At 40.4% G+C, this 20,774-nt stretch overlaps 1 protein-coding gene across 3 annotated transcripts; it reads right to left on the minus strand.

Moving 5' to 3' along the window:
• Window positions 1-448: 448 nt before the first annotated feature.
• On the minus strand, window positions 449-19,913 carry LOC119719398 (integral membrane protein GPR155-like). 3 transcript variants are annotated; one of them, XM_038188838.1, is made up of 16 exons: window positions 19,798-19,913; window positions 16,492-16,733; window positions 13,534-13,699; window positions 12,880-13,034; window positions 12,472-12,713; window positions 11,843-12,011; window positions 9,229-9,384; window positions 8,635-8,718; window positions 8,057-8,262; window positions 7,742-7,838; window positions 7,053-7,230; window positions 6,832-6,879; window positions 5,180-5,424; window positions 4,371-4,531; window positions 1,800-1,943; window positions 449-1,613 (listed from the first exon to the last, which is right to left on the minus strand). In XM_038188838.1, the coding sequence occupies exons 1-16, from the start codon at window positions 19,808-19,810 to the stop codon at window positions 1,376-1,378; spliced, it is 2,544 nt and encodes an 847-aa protein (XP_038044766.1). In that variant the 5' UTR covers window positions 19,811-19,913; the 3' UTR covers window positions 449-1,375. The 3 variants fall into 3 exon arrangements, with proteins under 3 accessions (XP_038044766.1, XP_038044768.1, XP_038044769.1); XM_038188840.1 differs by lacking the exon at window positions 19,798-19,913 and adding an exon at window positions 18,073-18,183; XM_038188841.1 differs by lacking the exon at window positions 6,832-6,879 and having other exon boundaries at window positions 19,798-19,911.
• Window positions 19,914-20,774: the final 861 nt, after the last annotated feature.

Genomic DNA, 20,774 nt, shown 5'->3' on the forward strand with positions numbered 1-20,774 from the left:
CTAAGACAAACAAAACAGGTTTCAATAAAGTTGTAGCTTCTTGCATCTAAAAATACAAAAATGTTAAATTTGAATATTATGGTAATAATGATAGTATTATTTGTAATATATTCAATACAAACTTTCTGTCATGATTTTCAATAACCAGTTAAATAATAATTACAGTTAAATAATAATCATTACGTAATACCTACATGTTACAATACACAAATAGTGCTTTCCAAAGTATTTTATCACTAATCCAGGCAAGGGAATCCAGAATTAAATTTTATTGTATACAGCTGCAACATTAACTATTTACTTAAATAATAGATGGCTTATATAATAAAAGAAATACGATTCAAAGCATAACTTAAAATTGCAAATCTATATCCGTGCTAGTACAGCTACCAACAGAATTACATGTACTAGCAGATTACATTTATTAAATGTCAGGCAGTTTGTGACATTAAATAATACTGTACAATAAACATGACAAATTTGGTCACAATGTTAAGTCATCTGGTCAGTTGATGAAATAATGACATTTACGTGTTTTTGTAAAACACAAAAAAAAATTGCACCAACAGTCCTAAATGTACAAATTGTCAACAGACAATGGAGTTTAGTCTTTAGGGTTACCGACCAGTAAATATATTGCCATAGACCTCAGTGATCAAATAAATTATGCGCACTTCCCAAAAATATTAAATATCACAACTCTCCAAGGTGTTTGAGACACCCATCAACCTAAAGCTTATTTGATCATCTTTCATTTTCCATTCCATTTTTGGGAGCTTATCTAATGACTTTTGGGAAAAAATTCCATCCATAGATGGTCACCCCTAAAAGCAGGCCTGAAGCCCATCGCCAATTTGAAAACTCGTATTGAGTTAGGGGTGATCATCGACAATTTGAAAACGACCGCCTATGCTCCATTGCGAAATAGCGCCATTTTAGGGCCTAACTTCATCCACATTTCACACTAATACAAGCTTGCAGTCCTCTGCATGGCTTCCATCTTTTTTCTTTTTTTTTTTTACAAATCCTCAAATTCACGGCCTTCAAAATAGTCTAATACCGAATAATTTGAGGGCATGCAAATCGTGATTTGGCCAACGTAGGCAATTTACTGGTCAATTTACTGGTCTGCACCCTTGGAGACAACTGGAAATTCTACTAAAAAATCCAAAAAGAATTCCTAATAGTCAATAGGATTATATTATTATTTTTTAAATATTTCTTTTACACAAATGCTGTAGACCTTTTCAAAATCACTTTCATCGTAACTTTCAGAAAGTTGGTACTTTGAAAATCAGCCAGTACGGCCGTGATTTGGTAACAAACTTCACACCGACCTGGAGTGGGAGACAGAGTCCCAGACCAAGATGGCTGTCTATGTCACAACTTGGAGGTCATCACTCTCTGACTCGTCCTTGTAGTCAAATTTATACAGCACCTGGCGGTCCTGAAAGCCGCCGTGCGTCCTGTCTGCATGCCGGATGATCTGACCAATCAGAAGCCTGTTGCCATAGACAACGGCAGCCTCCCTATCTATGGCCAGGCCAACTTCAACTAGCCAATCAACGAAGTCCGTGCCACGGAACACCCCATCACTCTGTTGAAGCCCAACGCTGTGAGCACAAAAACATACAAACTTGTCTGTAAATAAACATTAGAACAGCTGAACTTTTATTATAGCTCAAGATTTTGAAATTAATCTGGTAAGTGTCCCCCAAACTTTGTTTAGGCGACACAAAAAACTATCATGCCTGTCTAATTTAGTTTTATCCTCTCTGTACGTTGCACATTTGTCTCACCTGTCTTTCAGGATATCCTTCTTGCATGTATGGATATGATGCTGTGTAAACTGCTGTACAGTGTGCTTTGTGTCTTCATCCAGCTCATCAACCTCATCAGTGGAAGACCGCCGGTACTTCTTACGGCAAAGTAACCGTCGCATTCTGTAAATCAGAAAAACAATGTGTAACGCTCAGTGGAAGTATTCAAGCATTTCAACAAGTATGCTCTGTTTGTCATGGGGCAATTACATGTTACTCATAAGATGGAATTTGCGTCGGGCTGATCTAAATTCAACATTGGGTTTTGCCCTTTACCGACGTATTTTTATAAACACTGTATACTCAGTGTTGTCCTGACTGATTGTGAGAAAAATTCACAAACTACTCAGGTGGGACTCGAACCCACGACCTCCTGCTTACTAGCACAGACGTCGTGCCAACTGACCGCTGAGCTTGCCGGGTCGGCTGGCTGGTTCGAATCTGACCGCTAAGCTTGCCAACCCAGGCACGATTGGTGGTCGTGTGGTAAGACGTCTGTGCTAGTAAGCAGGAGGTCGTGAGTTTGAGTCCAATCCAAGTAGTGTGAATTTTTCTCACAATAACTCAGGACAACAGTGAATATACAGTGTTTATAAAATACGTCAGTGAAGGGCAAAACCCATTTTGGAGATTACATATCTGTGCAACAGTCAACAGCAAATTAACAGTTTCTTCAAAAAAAAGTTTCTGCAAAAAGACGTGGATTGCTACACACACGCACCTTGTGAAATGATCATATTCTGTCATGCTTTATGAAGGAAACTCGATTTGTTTGTCAATTCAAATGATTATATAGTGTCGTGCCAGTACTTTGATCTGATTCCACGTACCTTTCACCGGCACCTATTGCCCTGTCTTTGTTGCAACGCTTCATGCAAGAGCTTTCTATCTTTTCTTCATACAGTATTTTCATTTCTAATTTTCAGATGATGAATAATTCAGTCTATTTATCCCCGCCTATTCTACTATGGAGAGTTTTAAAATGAGAAAAGCACACTCAAATCATGCAGACATATTGTTAGATGGTTTTGGAAGACAACAGACGGACATTTATACAGTCACTTCAATGTCTGAAAATGGATGATTTCACACAGAAATATCTTCAAGAGCGACCAATGAACATGTATTCACTATTTGAAAACGGCTATATTGTAAACCAAACTGTAAAATATACAACAAATCAACAAAGCCAATTCAACTAAAGTCTGCAAAGTAAAGGCAACAGCAGCCAATTCCAAAAAAAGTGCGTAACTTGCATCGTGCGTATGACTCACTAACAAATTTACTGCACAGCTGCGCAATAAACTTACAAAGCTGCGAGTGTTCTGTGTCAACCTTGATAAGTGGGGCAGTAACAGGTTTCACACCGATCATGATTTGAAGGTAAAATAGGTCATTTTCAGTCGCTATGCTACAACTTACATCACCTAAACTTATTGCACAAGTTAGGACATAATGCCATAATTTGCTGCGAATGTTGCGGACTTTGAGCACTATGAAACTTTTGTGAAATTGTCATTAACTGAAATGTTGCGCAGCTTACGTAATAAATTGTGGCGCAAGTGGACTGACGTAATTACGTAAAGTTTTGTGAAATGGACTGCAGGAAACAAAACTAGTAATACTCTGCACAGTGTGAATGCACATTACCAGGACAAGGCACTTTTATGGGGGAAAACGGACAAAACAGGGAGAACGAAGCAGGGGTATTCTATACAAGAATTGGGAGCATTTGCAGAATATTTGGCAGAAAAAAGAAAAAGGGAAAAGATGCAATTACGTGCTGTGCTTTTTTTTCCGATGCAATCACGAATGGCTACATACCACATTCAACATCGAGAATCGCCATGGAAACACATGCTTCTGGCAAACATGGAGACATGAATGTACCTCATATTGGTTGATATGTATGTGAGTACACATCGGCATACAATGCTAGATGCATCAGTCAGATTGGTTTGAGCAAAAAATCAAAAAGGAGGAAAGATTTTAGAATTCGTAAAGAGTCTGAAAAAGACAGAGATATCCTTACAAGTCATTCCTTCTCAAGAGATTCAAGTACGACAAGCTATAAACGATTGTACTGGATCTCGGACCTTGATCCTAACTCCCTAGGGGGTGATTCTGAGAGTGGGGCAACCAGTCTAACCTTCAAACTAAATTATGGTTTAATGTCTCATTAAAAAGGAAATAAATTTTGTATTGCTGCACATATAGCAACTACAAAAAATGTATTAACAAGTATGTATATTTTGAAGTCAGATCATTACAATAGCCTAGTTATCACTTACTAGGACACCCCTCAGAATGGGAGCCAGGAGGGGCCGAGAGCCACCAAGCTCCCATAGGAAAGCACACGTATGTAAATAAAGCGTGACGTCATTATGATTCAGGTCTATTCATTTGTCATGGTGGCACAATTCAACCAATAACTTCGTTTTGGTTAATAGGAATCATTCCCCACGTTGCAATACACATTAGTATGTGGATGACTCAGACGGAATGTTAATTGTTTCTTTTTATAAATATAACGGAAAGAAATAAACTTACGCATTGTAGAATGGGATGATGACGTTTTGTGTGTCGAAGCCGAAGACAGCCAGAGTGAAGAACCCTTGGCAATATGCCAAGACCGTGTCCAGAAACTCCAGCATCAGGTACAGGGAATTCTGGGATTCACCGGACAACTTCCAGACACACACTGAAAAACCCTGCGCAATATACAACCACAAGAATGGTTAGGGCAGTGCTGATTGTGAGGGACGACCCAAGGCGAGGCCTGTCCGGATTCTCTTCGTACCACATGTTTACTGGACATTCGCGGTATATTCCGACATATCGAAGCAGTACATGTAGACAAATTCAAACTGGGTGTAGCTAAGCATTGTCGAACTAAGTGCAAAATGTTGAAGCCGTAGTGAAACTACACGTGTGCTAAACCGTTCCACAAGAAACAAAGACATCCTTCAGTGGTTTCATAGGGGTTTTATACCCTGCGTGCTAGGGCTAATTTGCATTTTTATGAATGAAGGAATGATCCATTTTCTTCAAAAAGGTGATGCAAACCGTATTAACTAGGGACAATAATACAAGGTGAGCTTTCACGACGAGGAAAAAATACAGTGGATGACTATAAATGCCACACAGCCAAAATACTTACAAGAACCTTAACTAGTGATGGGTTTGCTGTCATAAAACATGCATTATCCCAATATACAAACTGAAGTCTTACAGACTATTTATGCACCGACCCAGCAATCAAGGCTGTCCTGAGTAATCTGGCCAGACATATAAAATGATTCATTTGGTGTGGGTATTTCTACACTATCACATAATCATTTAAGGGAAAAAAAGCTTACAATTGTCATTGATAGCAAGAGGAAGAGTAGGAGCAGTATGTGTCTGCCCAGCTGATGGGAAGCCACAACATCATCAGGATCTAGGTCCGTTCCGTCCATGGCTTTGACTGTCAGGCGTTGGTGTTGCTGGGTACGGCGTCGACACGTCTCACGTTGCGCGTCGTTACAGTTGGTGGACAGTGAGCATGTCTGGTAAGTGGTACGCATGTCCTCAATGTCCGAGGGAAGGTTGTGATTGGACTCCCCTAAAAAGACAGACACAAAGATAGAAGAGTCTGAGGACAAATGTGAGGTGTTCTTACAAAATGAGACGGAACTGGCCACAGGCCGTAGTGGAGAAAAATGCAAAAGGTGATTTTTTTTTTATTTTCAGATTTATTGATATTTGTAATCTTGTGCACATATCATGGTGGATGTGTAACGGCGTTCTACAGGAGTGAGGATTGTGTAATGAAGTGTACACATATGTTTGTGCAGGGTTGAAATTGGGGATGAAATTACAGAAGTATCGAAAACGAAGACCCATAAAACGAAGACCGAAGACCCACTCGACAACAAAGATCCACTCGAAAACAGGTCTTCATTTATTAGTGGGTGTTTGTTGTCGAGTGGGTCTCCAGTCTTCAGTCTTTGTTATAGGGGTCTTCGTTTTTGATACTACCATGAAATTACCAGGGGGAACACAACAGGGCAGAAACCATGGTTTGGCATGTTTGGTAAACTCCAAGTTTCAGTGGTTTAGTGTGAAAAGGCTGTTGGTTGACATTCTATATCTAGTGGCTTATTATTCTAACCATTTCAGGATCTAAGTGAATTGTATGGAGGGTATTGCAACACCTCACCCACAGATTCTATCTCTTGATTGGCTGAGAGTGTGTCACATGGTATTCGAAATATTTACAATCTTGCCGTCCGTTGCCAAAATGGGTGTGCGTATTGCGCGTATTGTTCCCATGTACAGAGTTGCGTCCAAACATTTTCATGAAAAGTGCAAGTAAATTTTTCAATTAATTGCATATTATGGTACAAATACAGTCGTTATGGATTTTGGGTTGATTAATCAGAAATGTCAGAAAATTTAACAGAATCTGGGGTGAGACGTTATAAAACAACTAAATGACTGCTTAAATAACATTTTAGTAAACCAGCCTCCCTCTTAGTCTGAGTTTCATCCACTGCTCAACGGAGCCCACTCCGTAACATCTGATATATGTGAACATGCACATTTTATGAGAGGCCGCACGCCAGCCAATCGGATGCGACTTTGAAAACTGTGATGTCATTTTAATCCAAAATGTGGACTCAGCTGTTGATTGGTCAATTTGTCTGCCATGTTTTTGAAATACAACAATGGGTTTACTGAAGACCCGATAGACGGCGCCCGCTGAATGGTTAGAATCTGGATGTCAAGACGCAGTCTTATTTTGGCATAATTAACCGCCAAATCCGCTCGCATATCATAGACCCTTGCTGTGCAAGGGGATATTTCACAGACTAACTCTCTCGGTGATCCATGGAGAGTTCTATTTTTCCGCAGCTTTGCTTTGAAAAAATAGAACACTCCATGGGTCACCTCAGGAGGCTTGTTAAACCACACCATGAAAGCACTCAATATCTTTATACATTTTAGCCGCCATGATTTGTAAACTTACTTCTCCGTGACAGTTGGTCGCTTTCTTGTATAGACAATTTTTCACGATCTGTAAGAGTGCAACATTAGTCAATAGCTACCTTGTTGGTTCAAAAATCTCTACAGTTTAACTCAGCTGGCCGTAACAAAATATGGTATCAGCCCAGTGGCAACAGAAAACCAGTGTGCAAGATTAATTCTCAACCAGTTGCCCCAGGCCAAATGCAAGCACGGATTCCGTACCTTGTCCAGAGGCTTTCAACATCCTCTCTGTTTCGCCTTCTCCCTCTGAACAGTCCGCACTGCTGGCTTGAGCTTTGACCTCGTAGAGGTGTCGGTAGCGATCCTTTCTGTGCAGGATAATCAGAGCGATGACAGCCAGGATGAAGTTGAAGCCCAGTATGATAATGGATGCGATGAGCTGCATGGAAACAAAACAATAATAATACTAATTTGGGGGGGCTAATCATTGTCAATACTCGCAGCTGAGAAGCTGAATTGTGAAGGACGCAGCTACAACGTAGTTGAGCTAAGGCACGTAAAGGCGCCTTTGGCAGTCGCCATACGACCCATGTCTGATCACAGAGCACAGCCAGAGATCAAAAGCATCTGATTTTTGAGGGGGGAAGAAAACAAGAGAGCCCGGAGAAAAACCCTCATGGCACAGGAGAGATTCAATGCACAACTCTACTGACATATGGTCCGAATGGGGAATCAAATTTCATCCAAATTCAACAGAAATACGAGCTTGAAGTCCTGTACACGACTTCAACCGTTCTTTTTTTACAAACTCTCAAGTTCATGGCCCACAAAATGCTCTAATATCAGAGAATTTGAGGGCATGCAAATCGCGCTTTGGCCGTGTAGGCAATTTCAGGCCTCTTAACTGGCCTGCAAGTCTAGAGTGTAGCAAGCAACCTATGCACACGTACCTGCCAGTCCCCATACTGGAAGACACCACTCTGCTGATTGACGCTGTATACTGGAGGCGCTATGGCGATAATCAAGGCTACCAGCAGAGTCGGTACCCTGCATCAAGACAAGAAATATAAAGAGAGAAGTTTCAAAAAAGGTGTTTAAGACCGGTTGGAGTTGGGATGCTGAAAATTCAGCTATCAGCATCCAGACTCCAACCGGTCTTAAACATGGTGTATAAAACAAGCCAAGCACACATTTATTCCCTTTTCATAGTTTGGGCTGTTGTTTTACAATGATGATATTGGCCTTAAAAGAAATTGAAGACTCACGCCCATCCGTAGATGTAAAATGCCAGTCGCAATCTGAGCACCGCACATAGACTCCTACATCTCATGATACACAGTGCAATGGCCAGTAAGGCAGCCCAGCAACGTGTGCTGAACACTCCGATGAGAAGAACCACAGACTTGAGAATCATGACCCAGCTAGTGTCAACTACTGTCCTGGTCAGGACGATACCAATGGATGCCAACAACTGATGACAAAAAGAAAGAAAGAAAAAACAACAACATTGCACTTGGCTTATTCCGGTAAATAAGTTACCAAAATGTGAAAAATTAAGCATGTTAGAAAAACGCTTTGAAAACGCACTTTTGAAAAGTAAAAAATTAAGTGTTCAAGTTTCTTAAGCAATGTCCGAATTATACTTGGCTATAATCTTGAATCTTGTAATCTTGAAATCAGCGTAGCATGAGGAAGTGAACGTCTACGATATTGCTAAAAACCAACAATGTGCTTGCCAGCTCCATGTTGTCATAACTATCAGTGCATTTCACTCAACGTAGCATCCGTTTGACTTAATTTTGGCTGGGAGCATTCTTCTCCACACTGTCTGCCAATGACTTACCTGTGCTACAACTAGATGTGTAGTGAAGTGGTGGGGAATCAGGTTGTACCTCTTGCTTAAGACGAATACAACTAGGATCCAGAACTGAAAACAGGAAGATAAAAAACTCATGTTCTTTATCACGATTCCATCGCAGTATTGAAAGCTGAACTCGTTAAACTCATGGATATATCCGAGAGCCCCATTGAATCATTAGAAATTTCCCAAATATAAATATATTGGCCTCACAGTACTGATATAAGCATTCAAGTATATGGCCAAAATTGAAGACTAATACACAAAAAACCTCTTCAAGTTGAACCCCTGTGCTCTTAAACGAAGTACCTTTTTTCCCCCTAACAAATCGTCAATTACCATATTTTATTTTGACGAAAAAAAATAGCTTTTTTTCCTTTCTATTTGGGCTTTTATTTTGAGTTCCGCCTCTAAAATACATAGTCTGAGTATCACCCGTTATCCACGGAGCCCAGACTCCTGTCTAATGTCAGATGAACTATTCCTTCAACACAAAACTCTTATTTGGTGAAATCATGAAGAACATACTGTCACGCACATGATGGTAGATGCTTGCACATTCATCTGGACAATACTCACGCAGCATGCTATGCCAATGCAGCCCACATCCACCATGACAGTAGAGAGTAGATACTGAGTCTCTGCGCTGGTCTGCACTGGTAGGTTGACCATAGTGGCAGTGATAAACATCATGGGCGCCGACGCAAAGGTGCAGAGTACCATGGAAGTTGCAATCTGAAATGAGGAAGAAATGTATTAACCCTAACGTACCTAAATCCATCAAAATCCACCCCCCTGTTTCGGGGGATTTCGGCGGATTCAGGATACCTCCATATTGAACAAACTGGGGGATTTTGATGGACTCAGGATTCGAAGCCTAGCGGAACTGGCGGATTTTGATGGATTCAGGATACCTCCATTTTGAGCTATTGGGGGACTTTGATGGATTCAGGATCTCAACAGTTGAACTCTTTTGCAATGTTTGTGGTCAAGTAAATATTGCTGGCACTAGCCCTGCCAAGTCTGTCACATACTGTACAAACATGTACACACATGTACTGGGTGGACTTGCATGGAGGGTCACGTGCTGGAGGAAAGATACAAATAATGTGCGAAAACGTGACGAACGCAATGCCGTTTACGCGCAAAGAACACCATGTGCATCGCTAATAATTATGTGTGCGCATCGCGTAAATACTCGGTGCGCATTTCTTGCTTCGCGCGTGTTGAGCTAGGTCACGTGCTGGAGGAAAGATACATTTAGCTCCATTACTTTACGTTAATTTGTTGCGCGTCTTTGAGAGACAACCAAAATGGCGGAGATTTATCGCACAGTGACTGGGCGCGTGTGGACCCGCTGCCGATCTAGTCTTTTCATTCTATATCTATGGTTTACGGGCTGAAACACGCGCTAATGTCTTTCACACAAATTTTGTGTGCGAGACGTATTCACTTCGGTACTGATCCATGCTGGGGTCGCGATGCATTGGTGTATTATGATGGATCCTATGCAACAACACACATCACAATTTTCATGCGAGCATGGTATCCTGAATCCGTCAAAATCCACCAGAAATTTAGGTGATGGATTTTGAAGACTCTATGGAAAAACATGCTATATTTTTTTTTATGCCACCATGGTATCCTGAATCCGCCAGAATCCATCAAGACTTTTGCTGGTGGATTCTGGCGGATTCAGGATACCTCCAGAATCTACACTGGGGGATTCTGATGGATTCAGGATACCAGCAATTTTTGCATGACAAAATTGGTGGATTTTGGCGGATTCAGGATACTTTCTAGTAAAAGAGCCCCAGGAGTTAGGGTTAATGTGCTTAGAAAAATGCCCCTACATTGTATACTTGATTGTTTGTCTCTATTGTGTGGTTCCTTCACATCATTTTGGTACGTTTTGTGGTCAGTAATCTAGTTTTGGCCGATTCGAAGAAGGAAAATGGGAGCTATGTATTTACTGCAGAGAAAAAAAGACTTCGCAAAAATCAAGATCGATTTCAGTTGTTGCTCAATAGTATTTCAACTAGTATGCAAGGACCTTGCAGTTTTAACTTTTTTCTTTGGGGGATACATACAAGTAAAGTTTTAATAAGGGAATAAATGTGTGCTCCGGAGGTTTTTATCACTCTGTTTAATACCACTTAGAGTCTGGGTGCTGATAATTACCCGAGCCGGAGGCGAGGGTAATTATCAGCACCCAGACTCTAAGTGGTATTAAACAGAGTGATAAATACCGACGGAGTACATATTTATTCCCATTCATAAATACCTTTTCGGTAAAAAAAAATCATATAATTCGTTCAAAACATCCCGATTTTGTTCAACAAATTCACTTTATGCTTTTTGAAACATCCCTCCTGCAAAATAATGGAGTGTTCAGCTGGCGAGTAAGATGAAAACAACCCTTTTATGGAGATTGACGCGCGCGTATCATGTTCTACGCGATGTCGCGCAGAACGCACCTGGCGCGTTGCGTTTTGAATTTTGAACTATAAAATTCTAACTCCCTGGTAGTGTTGCGCATGCCTACGTGAGGATTGTGAACGTTCAACCAATGAAACGATAAGAGGCACTGGATTTTTAGGAGTCCACATTTTATTGTGACACTGGAAAAGTGTTTAAGACCAGCTAGCCATGTCTTTATCATCCGTTTAATACCGGCCACGTGACGGGCTGTCGACCAATAGGAATGGCTAAACTGTCTGAGGTATTTATGAATATTCATTAAACAATGGTTTGAATTTATAAATGAGGCATCTGAATGCTTTTGTGTTTGTAAGATGTCAAAACTTGACAATATGAGATGTCCTGTGCTGAATTGCGTACTTGAGCACTTTATTGAGATTCCCTTCCGTCTGGTTGATTTGATTGGTAATTCTTAGGATATGATATAAACCTACTGACAATATCTACATATTTTGCAAGTGATTGATCCAGAAAGCAACCAAAACTCGCACGGTAATGAAACCAAACTGCTGTAAAATATTCAACTTACTGGCAATTTACATATTGTTACTTTGGATGATAACTCTTACATGTAACCAATATGTATCGTTGTTATTTTTCTCCTGTTTATGCGCATACAGTCAACTACTTGCATGTACTTGCGCAGTATTTCTTCACACGCACGACAAGTTGAAAAATTCAGTACTTGCCAAGGGTTACTACATGTACCTACCACGTCTTCAGATTGCCCATAGAGTATTGCATACATGTAAACAGGCGGCGCAGTAGGAATGGTACCATACAGGAAGCCAAAGGAGGAGAAAGCCTCCGTCAAGTTCGTGTCAGCACCGCCGGGTTTCAGAATCAGGATTACTTGACGCATTACTAGGGGCATCATTATTCTGAGAGAAAGAAAAACAAATTAATTACTTTCTAAAATATCACCACAGAAAGGTTTTTACACAACAGTACAGTACAAAGAAAAGGAACTGAAGGATCCCAACAAACCCTGGAGTTGGGGTTCGGCTGGATGAGGATCATCAGGGTTAATTAATGGAACCATTTCTGCTCTGACGCTCTTGCATAATTTTCACAGCATTTATCCTAACTTTTGTCATAGCTTGTTGAGCAAATTAATCAACAAAATGTGGCATAAGTGGGGCAACATCCTTGCAAAGTTTCATCAAATTGGCTACTTCTTTTCAGCCAAAGCATTATGCAATGCTGAAAGTACGTTTGTTGTACATGCATATAGCTTGCTGGCCAACTCTCTACATTGGGCAACGCCCTTGCAAACTGTTTCATAACATTGGCTGCAGGTACACCGGGGGGTTGGAGTTAAAAAGCTCTGACAGTACTCACAGTTTGCAGCCAATCAGAAGCATAGGAGTCAGGAAGAACAGGCTGTTGGTCTTCTTCATTTTGCCAACCATACCGATGCCCAGGAAGAACAGCGCGGTGGCCGAGAAAGAATCAGCCAGGACTGACAGGAAGTCACTGATTACCACAGGCAGCTTGTGAGAAAAGGCAAAGTTACCCACGATGCCCAGGACTACCATGACGATGATGGGGTTGGTTACCAGACCTTTGATGGCGTGACCAATCTGAAAAGAAAAAGTACTACATTACTGGCTATTGAAGTGTTCACATACGATATTGCTAAAAACCAACAATGACAAACGTTTTCATGAAGATGGTTTAACTTGACGATAAAATCTTTAGGGTCGGGGGCTTGATGAGAAAAGATGGAAATTAGGACCTAATGCTCACCATGACGAGACGTGAGTGTCGATGCGTAGCTTGCCGGTTACGTTGGATCTCCATAGACAGGAAGCCAATCGGGTTGAGTATAGCAAGACTGATAGGTCCCATCAGGTAGAGATAATTGACAAAGTCAGGATGGTGGAGTTTGTACATGGAATTGACTGCCAGGGGAGGGGAAAAAAGTACACAAACTCATAACGATGTCATCTACCAGTCTTGCAACGGGGAAGTCTCAAATGAGACTCTCTGCAGTGTTTTCCATTTTTTTATGCCTAACAAAAAAATTTGGTAGTTGATTCAGTTTTGCTCCAGTACATACACGTAGCAGTAAGCAAATGAGCAAACTTTTCTCACAGATGTTTTCAATGAGCAAAATTTTGGGTTTACAATTTGAACAGAAAACCCCCTAAACTGAACAGAGTCTTTCTGAAATGACATCACAGCAACAGCACCCTCAGTTGTCCGAAAAAGCATGGACAATTTTAAATATTTAAAGAAGTGCACTTTTCAATAAACATGATAAAATAACCGAAAAAGGGATGTCAAGTAGTTTTTAGACATTTAAGAGGAGTAGAAAGTTGCACAAAATATGTTCCTGAGAAAAATTAATTTCAAGAACCCTGATGAATGTGTCTGGAGTTTTTGTAATCTTGCACTTACTGATAGGGTAGCCCAATGCAAAGTCGTTACTCTGCGTTGCAAAGATGGCAAAGATGCCAGCCCTTCCCACGTCAATCTTACGGCTGATGAAGAGAGCAGCAAAGTACACCACTGCAAAGACTAGAGTCTTGGAGATGAGAATGCTACTCCAAAACAGCCAATTGACCTGTACAATGACATTAAGAAAATACGAGTTTAAAGATACTCAAAGCACAACTGACATATTCTGTGTTAGGCCAAAAAAAAAGTCTTTGGTTTCTGGTATGGAGCTTGCACCAAAAGTAGTGCGGCGACGCGGCTTTTTTTTTTTTTGGTCTTCTTTTTTTCTTCTTCAAATGTCAGCTGATGACTGCAAATGGTGCCAGACTAAATGTAGTGCAAAATGTATGGGAGCCCAGAAAGGCCACATAAAGCTAGTTTGATCATAGCCCAATCTAAAAACACATTAAAATTGTGCAGCAGCAGGATTCCAGTCAAACCAGTGAGTTTGGCGGTTTTCAGACATCATCTTAGATTGAACTTTTTTTTTTTTTATTTTGCGGATGCGCATGGCTACGGCGACGCACATGCAGACCAAAAACTGGAGCCCTTTTTTTGGCCTCTGCTAACGTTTTTCCTATATTTTTAAAAAATAAGTTTGAGCAATATTGTTGTTTTGTATTGTATGTTTTGTTGGCTACATGTACATGTAAATATGAAATACTCGTAATAAATGTCTCCCTAATGACTGTTTGAAGAAATTACGATAACATGTCTCCTTAATGGTACATTTAGTGGAATAATAGAGAGTGCATAACTGTTATTGGTATTTGCTATTCAATTCAATGACAATAATACGGTGGACTCTCTTCACAGACACACCCTCACCAGTGGCAAATGTACATGTATCTATCAAAAGCATCACTTAATTGATGGTATTTCTTTACTCTCTATCGGGACATCATGGGAAAATGAGGGAAAATCAAGCCACCAAGAAACATTTCCAATGAATTTTGAGCAATGCTCTAGATATTTTATGTTAATTTTGTACACAGTACAAATGTATACATTCTTTTACTTTGTAAGACACAAGAAAAGTCTAAAAAGAAAATAAACGGACTGAATTTCTTTGTTTTAAAAATACAGTAACTTGTTAACAGCAGATTTTTATCAGTTGGAGCACAAAACTTTGCACGTGAAGGCGCAGGTGACCATTCCTTACATAATCAAGACTGATTTTGCTTGATTCTCCCACGCTATTAAACAACCTTGCAAGGTCAACACAACTCACGGAAGAGGTACACGTGACAGCTGGTATTCAATCTATTATCAGCTTATCACAATGGTCAAACAAATGAAGACTGCTGGTACAGAACTAACAATAGGACACCCAGGGGGTACAATACTTTAATGTACATGTACTGGTACATGTACATGTATACATCAGCTTAAAGGGAAGATACAACATTTGCAAACAGCACAAAACAAAATCATCAAATTATCACGAAATACTTGATTGTTAGGAAATGACAGTCTAAAGCATCCTGTAAAATCGTGGCTCCTGGTGTGCTGACATTTTCAAGAAAAATGGTATTTTTCCAACGCTGGTCAGCGCTAGTCAGCTGACCAGCGTTGGAGAAAACTGGCTTTTTTCAAAAACTGCTCCTAATTTTTCCTAATTAGTTATTCTGCCTTTTCTTTGCAGTTGATTACACACATGTGAAGGGGTACAAGCCTTCTAGACTGATTCTCTGACATTACAATTCCCCAAAGTCTATAAATTGCTTCGATTCATCTTAAGTGGGGTCAGGGAACCAGACTACAAGAACATGATTGGTTTTCTTGGTTTTTCCAGCATCTACAAAAGTACAACCCCAAAACATGAAGCAAGTCATTTTAACAATATTTGCTGGAACATACTGATCCTCCAAATTCATTTATTTCTGAAAATTGCAGCAAAAGCAAATGCTGTACATGTACATTCCCTTTAACAGAAACTAATGCCAGACTTATCAAAGAAGGCAAACAAATATTAAAAACCTTTATTGCCCAATTCATTGTGCATCACATGTTTCCGCATGTGCATACTTAGCAGCTACATTACATGTAGTATGTATGTGTATTACATACAGTGCATACTGGTACATTATGACATACTCAAGATGTATGTATGTGCCTACAAATAACAATAAAAGAGTTGGGTTATGCAAGGAAAGGTCATGAGAAGACTGCACAAAGTCTGCTGGGAGTGGGATCACTGCACAATAGATCCTACAGCTAAATGCACAAACACATGCCTACATGTAGGCACGTGCATTAACAACCTTGAAAACTGGTACTTGCAGAGACCATGCAGTATAATGTGAAATGCATCTGGGTTCAGCAACACACACATGTATGTACCTGTAAAAAAAGTTCTGTTTAGCATTTAGCTGCCAAATGTTTTACAAGTACAAAATACCTCTCTAAAGTCACATTGTGCAATTATGAAATTAGAGAATGATTTTCAGGGTTTTCAAGATCAAATATTGTTTGTATAACAGTAAAAGAATGAATATAATAATAAATTCAACACGTTGAACTTGAAGAAACCAAACCCCAAAATTCAAATCTCCAAAGTTGCTGTTCACATTGTTGATGAAAGTCTACACGATAATAGTACTACCACATCGGAGCATCAATACAGCAAGATACAAACTTACACTGTACAGTGAGCTTTATAAGTCTACCGTGCAAACGGCAATCTTCGTGAGCGTCATAAATGTGAAATATGTTTGTTTTCCCATGTAGCCTGGTTTTCACTTCACACAAATGACATTCAATACATTTCTGTTTCATAGTCTGAGAAGTTACTAAGTAATTTGTAAAGTTGGTTGCGGGTACAAGATCCCATAATCGGGAACCGGTTCCTGACATCAATGTTCGGGTACCCGTGTACCCGTCCCCTGGTTCCAATGCACAGCCCTATAGCAAACTCACCGTTGAGAAATCCATCTCCACCATAGCTTTGAAGACTAGCGCTGGCAGGGCGAAGTACGTGACATAGTTGCCTAGGCCCTTGGAGTTGCTTGGGGAGACAATCTTAGTCCTGCCAGCCACATAGCCGAGGAGGATGATCCCAAAACATTCCAAGATCGCTGGGTACAGGTCATTGAAGGCGTTGCTTGAGGGTTGGGTCGTAGAGTTATGCATGGTGGCAGGTGTGACTGTGCTTGAATTATCTGCAAAGAGGACAATTTGTCCAAACGAAGTGGCTATCGTTACGGCATTCGTTGTTTAGCGCCCTCTACGATACTTTTTTGATACGCACGCAGGTATATAATTATTTGTTTCCCCACGTGCAGGTGAGCAGTGCGACAGCTCAGTCGATAGACAGTAGGATTTTGCACCGCGAGGTTGCGGGTTCGGATCTCAGTTTTGCACTCGAATTTTTTTCCTTTTCTAACCTGAGGCTTTGGAGGATTTTTTTTAAAAGGGAAATAAAGTCCGAATTTTATAACGTTCAAATTCACTTTTGTCCTTCTTATTTTATATTTTCTTGTCATGTTTTTATAAAAGTTGCAGTCTACCGTAACGATAGAAAATGGGAGGTGCATTACGGCTGCCGTAACAATAGCCACTGCGTTGTCCAAAAATCTTTTGAAGGTTCAGCTGCATCTCTTTTTCTGTACTTTTTTTTCCATTTCAAATGAACAAATACAAAAGCAATGGGAAAACACAGTGGAGAAACAAAAACAATAACAAATTTCTGTTGATTAACAGAAATCAAATCTTTGTTCAAAAAATTAAATTTTCAAATTCCCTTCCCTGATGAAATTGAAGAGGCGAATCTCACAAAAGGAGAAATCAGGCAATTGCTTTTGTTTCAGTGCTAAAAGGTGTCACTTGGTTGGTAATTAAACCCATACAGCCTCATGTGTCAATCCCTAGAACATGGGTGCTTTACATCATACAACAAGGATCCTTGCTCTAGATGCTGGCTAGCCCCATAAATGTGGCCAAGCTACTGGACTACCTACGTAAATAAAGGCCACGCTTCCACCATGTACAAAAACATGTAGAACTTTGTCAAATTTTGATTTTCACATTTAGTTTGTAGTTTATTTTTGCTTTAGAAGCATACTCACCCTCTTTATTGGCTAATCAGAAAGTGCTGCCTTTTTCAGATGTCTAATTTTCGTGAAATAGGCCTATCATGTTGAAATTTTGATATGCAAACGTGTGCAAACGAATCTAGAATTTTCACGAAAAATAGACATTCTGAAAAAGGCAGCACTTTCTGATTAGCCAATAAAAAGAGGGTGAGTACGTATGTTTCTAAAGCAAAAATAAACTACAAGCTAAGCCTAAATGTGACAATCAAAATTTGACAAAGCTACATGTGTTTGTACATGGTGGAAGTGTGGCCTTTATTTACGGAGGTAGTCCAGTAAATTGGCCACATATGGGGCCGGCTAGAGTTACTCAAGCTATAGCCTAGGCGCATAAAACACCGAACATTCGCCCCAATCATGGTCCAATCATCTCATATCGAGTCCGAGTAGTAAGCAGTACATGTACCTCTCTCCGTCCACAGCTTCCCTCGAATAAGCAGACGGCTGGCGCGGCCCACATGCACACCAACGTGACGCGTGACAAAGAAGGCTAATAAATCTGTCTCCGATATTTACATGACCGAAGATCAAAGGTCCAAACAAACAAACACGACAACATGCCATTCCGTAATCAGATGTCGTCTGGCAACTTCGTGTATTCTTCTGAAAAAACTCCTTATCCAAGTCAGGACTCAAGACTCAAGAAAGTTTTTTTTTTTTAGGAAAGAGGGCGCGCTTCATTTTTGCCGGTGCGATATGCGACTGCGAAATCGTTTACATCGTGGGTATTTTTGTTAATACCCGGCCAGCCAGCGGCGGCGTAACTATGGTTAAACTTCTAGGGGGCAGGGCTAGGGGGCACCAATTTTCAAGGTAAGCAACTTTTTCATTGTTTTAGTGAAATTCAAGATTTTTAATTGGGGGGGGGGGGGGGGGACCTCTGGGGCGGGGGGGGGGAGGGGGCGTGTCGCCGTTCGACGAAGACGAGCACTTTTTTAAGGCCTCTTTATCAGCAATTACCACATCAAATGCTACTACATATAGTTGATAAAGATTTTTTTTATTTGATCTGTCCAGTGCAATTATATAAATCAACAACATAGAGCATTTGGACCTGGATAGTACTATTACGGAAGTTTATTTCGACTGATGTCATTTCCCGCCAATCTTAGTTTCACCATGAACTTGGTTTTCACAGAGCGGGCCCGCGGGGCAGGCGGGATCGAGGCTCAACCAACTAATCCGTTTCGGCAATTTCATTTATAAGTGTTCGGTTCTGATTTCTTATTGTATCAATAAACATTACCAGCGTACTCTTGTAAAAAGTGGTCCGTCCACCATTCTATACCAAACCTCATTGGCCGGGGGCTTTGTACATAAACCTTATCAGTCAGCCGATCCTTGACTTCGGCAAAACCGCAAGTCCCATCATAAAAGAATACGTTAACCGATCCATTATTTACGAGAGTGTGTGTCCTGTCAATTTCCTAGAGTTTCGTGTCAAATTCCATGGCAAAATATTACAGGAAATTCCATTGCAATACAATGTCTTTATCTTGAGTTCCCGTTTTCACAATAACTGTGTTTACATCTCGAAAGGCCAGACGTCGGAGCGTGGTGAGCAGTGTTTGTGTAGCGCGCTCGCTTTTTGAAAAAAATAAAATTGTTCCATGACGAGAAAATACGCCGGTGTCCTAAGTGTATTAAAATCCCCATAGATACTAGTGCTAAATGCCCATACTTCTAAATTCTTTTAAAAATACTCAGAACTCTCACGTGCATGCATTTAAGCTGCACAGAGAAATGGCGATCAATATGTCATCTTTTCTTTTCTTTTCTATTTTTGGTGGGTTGACGATTGACTTTTCGAGAAAGTTTCACCCAAAGAAGACGACCCCTATTTTTCCCAAAGCGGAAAGGTAGCCATCTTGAAAAACGATCCCTCCACAACATGAAAAAAAGTGCCACTTTCGAGCTCGATTGCATCCAAAAATGCTCAGAATTGCCAGTTCCAGGTCTGGGCCATACCACACAAACCGCCCACAGATACAGCTGCTGTTATTCCTTCACCGCCGATGAACTGCCCGACGCGGGCACGAGCAAAAAATGTATAGTGCTAAAAAAAAAAAAACCACCCAAGATTGGTCAAGGCTACAAAAATTGCTTTAAACATTTTCATCAAATCACTAACCTTCGAGTTCCATGATTTGTCTCCGATCCTCAAGTGTCACGTAATTCAACAGTGATTATGAAACTGTTATACAGCAAAATGAGTGTAAAGCGCAATGGGTATAACAGGCCCTATAATGATCATGCAACCAACAAGCTGGTGTAACTTCCCGGTACGTGACGGCCGATTTTCGTTTCGTAGGAATTTCGGTATAGACATTTATGCAAGTTATTGTCTGCGGTTTGTCTGTTGCATCATGACTCCACTGATCATTTTATCCACGGCTTCCAGGCTGCCATTTCCGTTAAGCACATGCGGTGACATTTGCCCTCCCCACCCAGGCTAGTATGTTTGGGAACTCGGTGCATGACTGATGCTTCGACAAACATACACTGACAGTTTATATTATGAACCTTTCAATAATTTAAAATGTTTTATGTATCAAAAAGGACTATAGGCCATTTACGCTTGAGGATAGCAAATGAATCAGCCCACATTGACAACGTCTATTTGATGCACACTTTCGTCCGGTTTCGTTCGTGCAGTGTTGCCAATTCAACCCCTTTATTTAGAAGGCTTTGCAAGAATACCGATGTAAAATTTATAATTTGCTCCGAAGGAGAAAAAATAAGTGCGCAATGAACTGGGACCGCGCCACGTTAGGGGTATATCAACATTATTATGGGCCAGTTAGAAATGGTGCACGCACACGGATGCTATGCAAATGCGACTCGGAATAAAAATGTGAATTTTCGCACACTCATTTGTCATGATGTTTGACATCAAAAGATTTAATTTCATAAAAAGACGTCAAATAATCAAGATATTATGACCGTAACAATACAGGGTTTTATTTGCGACAAGTACAATCCTAATGGAAGTCAACATGGATTTTTAACGTTTCAAACACTAGATTGTTACGATCATAAAATATTTATAGCTACACGGTTTCTCACGCCATTCAAACTACTTATGCTACACATCGTGAAAACTAATTG

The sequence above is a fragment of the Patiria miniata genome, unplaced genomic scaffold (genome assembly GCF_015706575.1).
Source record: "Patiria miniata isolate m_02_andy unplaced genomic scaffold, ASM1570657v1 HiC_scaffold_8, whole genome shotgun sequence".
Lineage (NCBI taxonomy): Eukaryota > Metazoa > Echinodermata > Asteroidea > Valvatida > Asterinidae > Patiria > Patiria miniata.

Coding starts and splice junctions, on each gene's coding strand:
- LOC119719398 (XM_038188838.1), bottom strand. Junction 13,700..16,491: donor TGGAGATGGATTTCTCAACG/GTGAGTTTGCTA, acceptor GTCATTGTACAG/GTCAATTGGCTGTTTTGGAG. Junction 12,714..12,879: donor GACACTCACGTCTCGTCATG/GTGAGCATTAGG, acceptor TTTTCTTTTCAG/ATTGGTCACGCCATCAAAGG.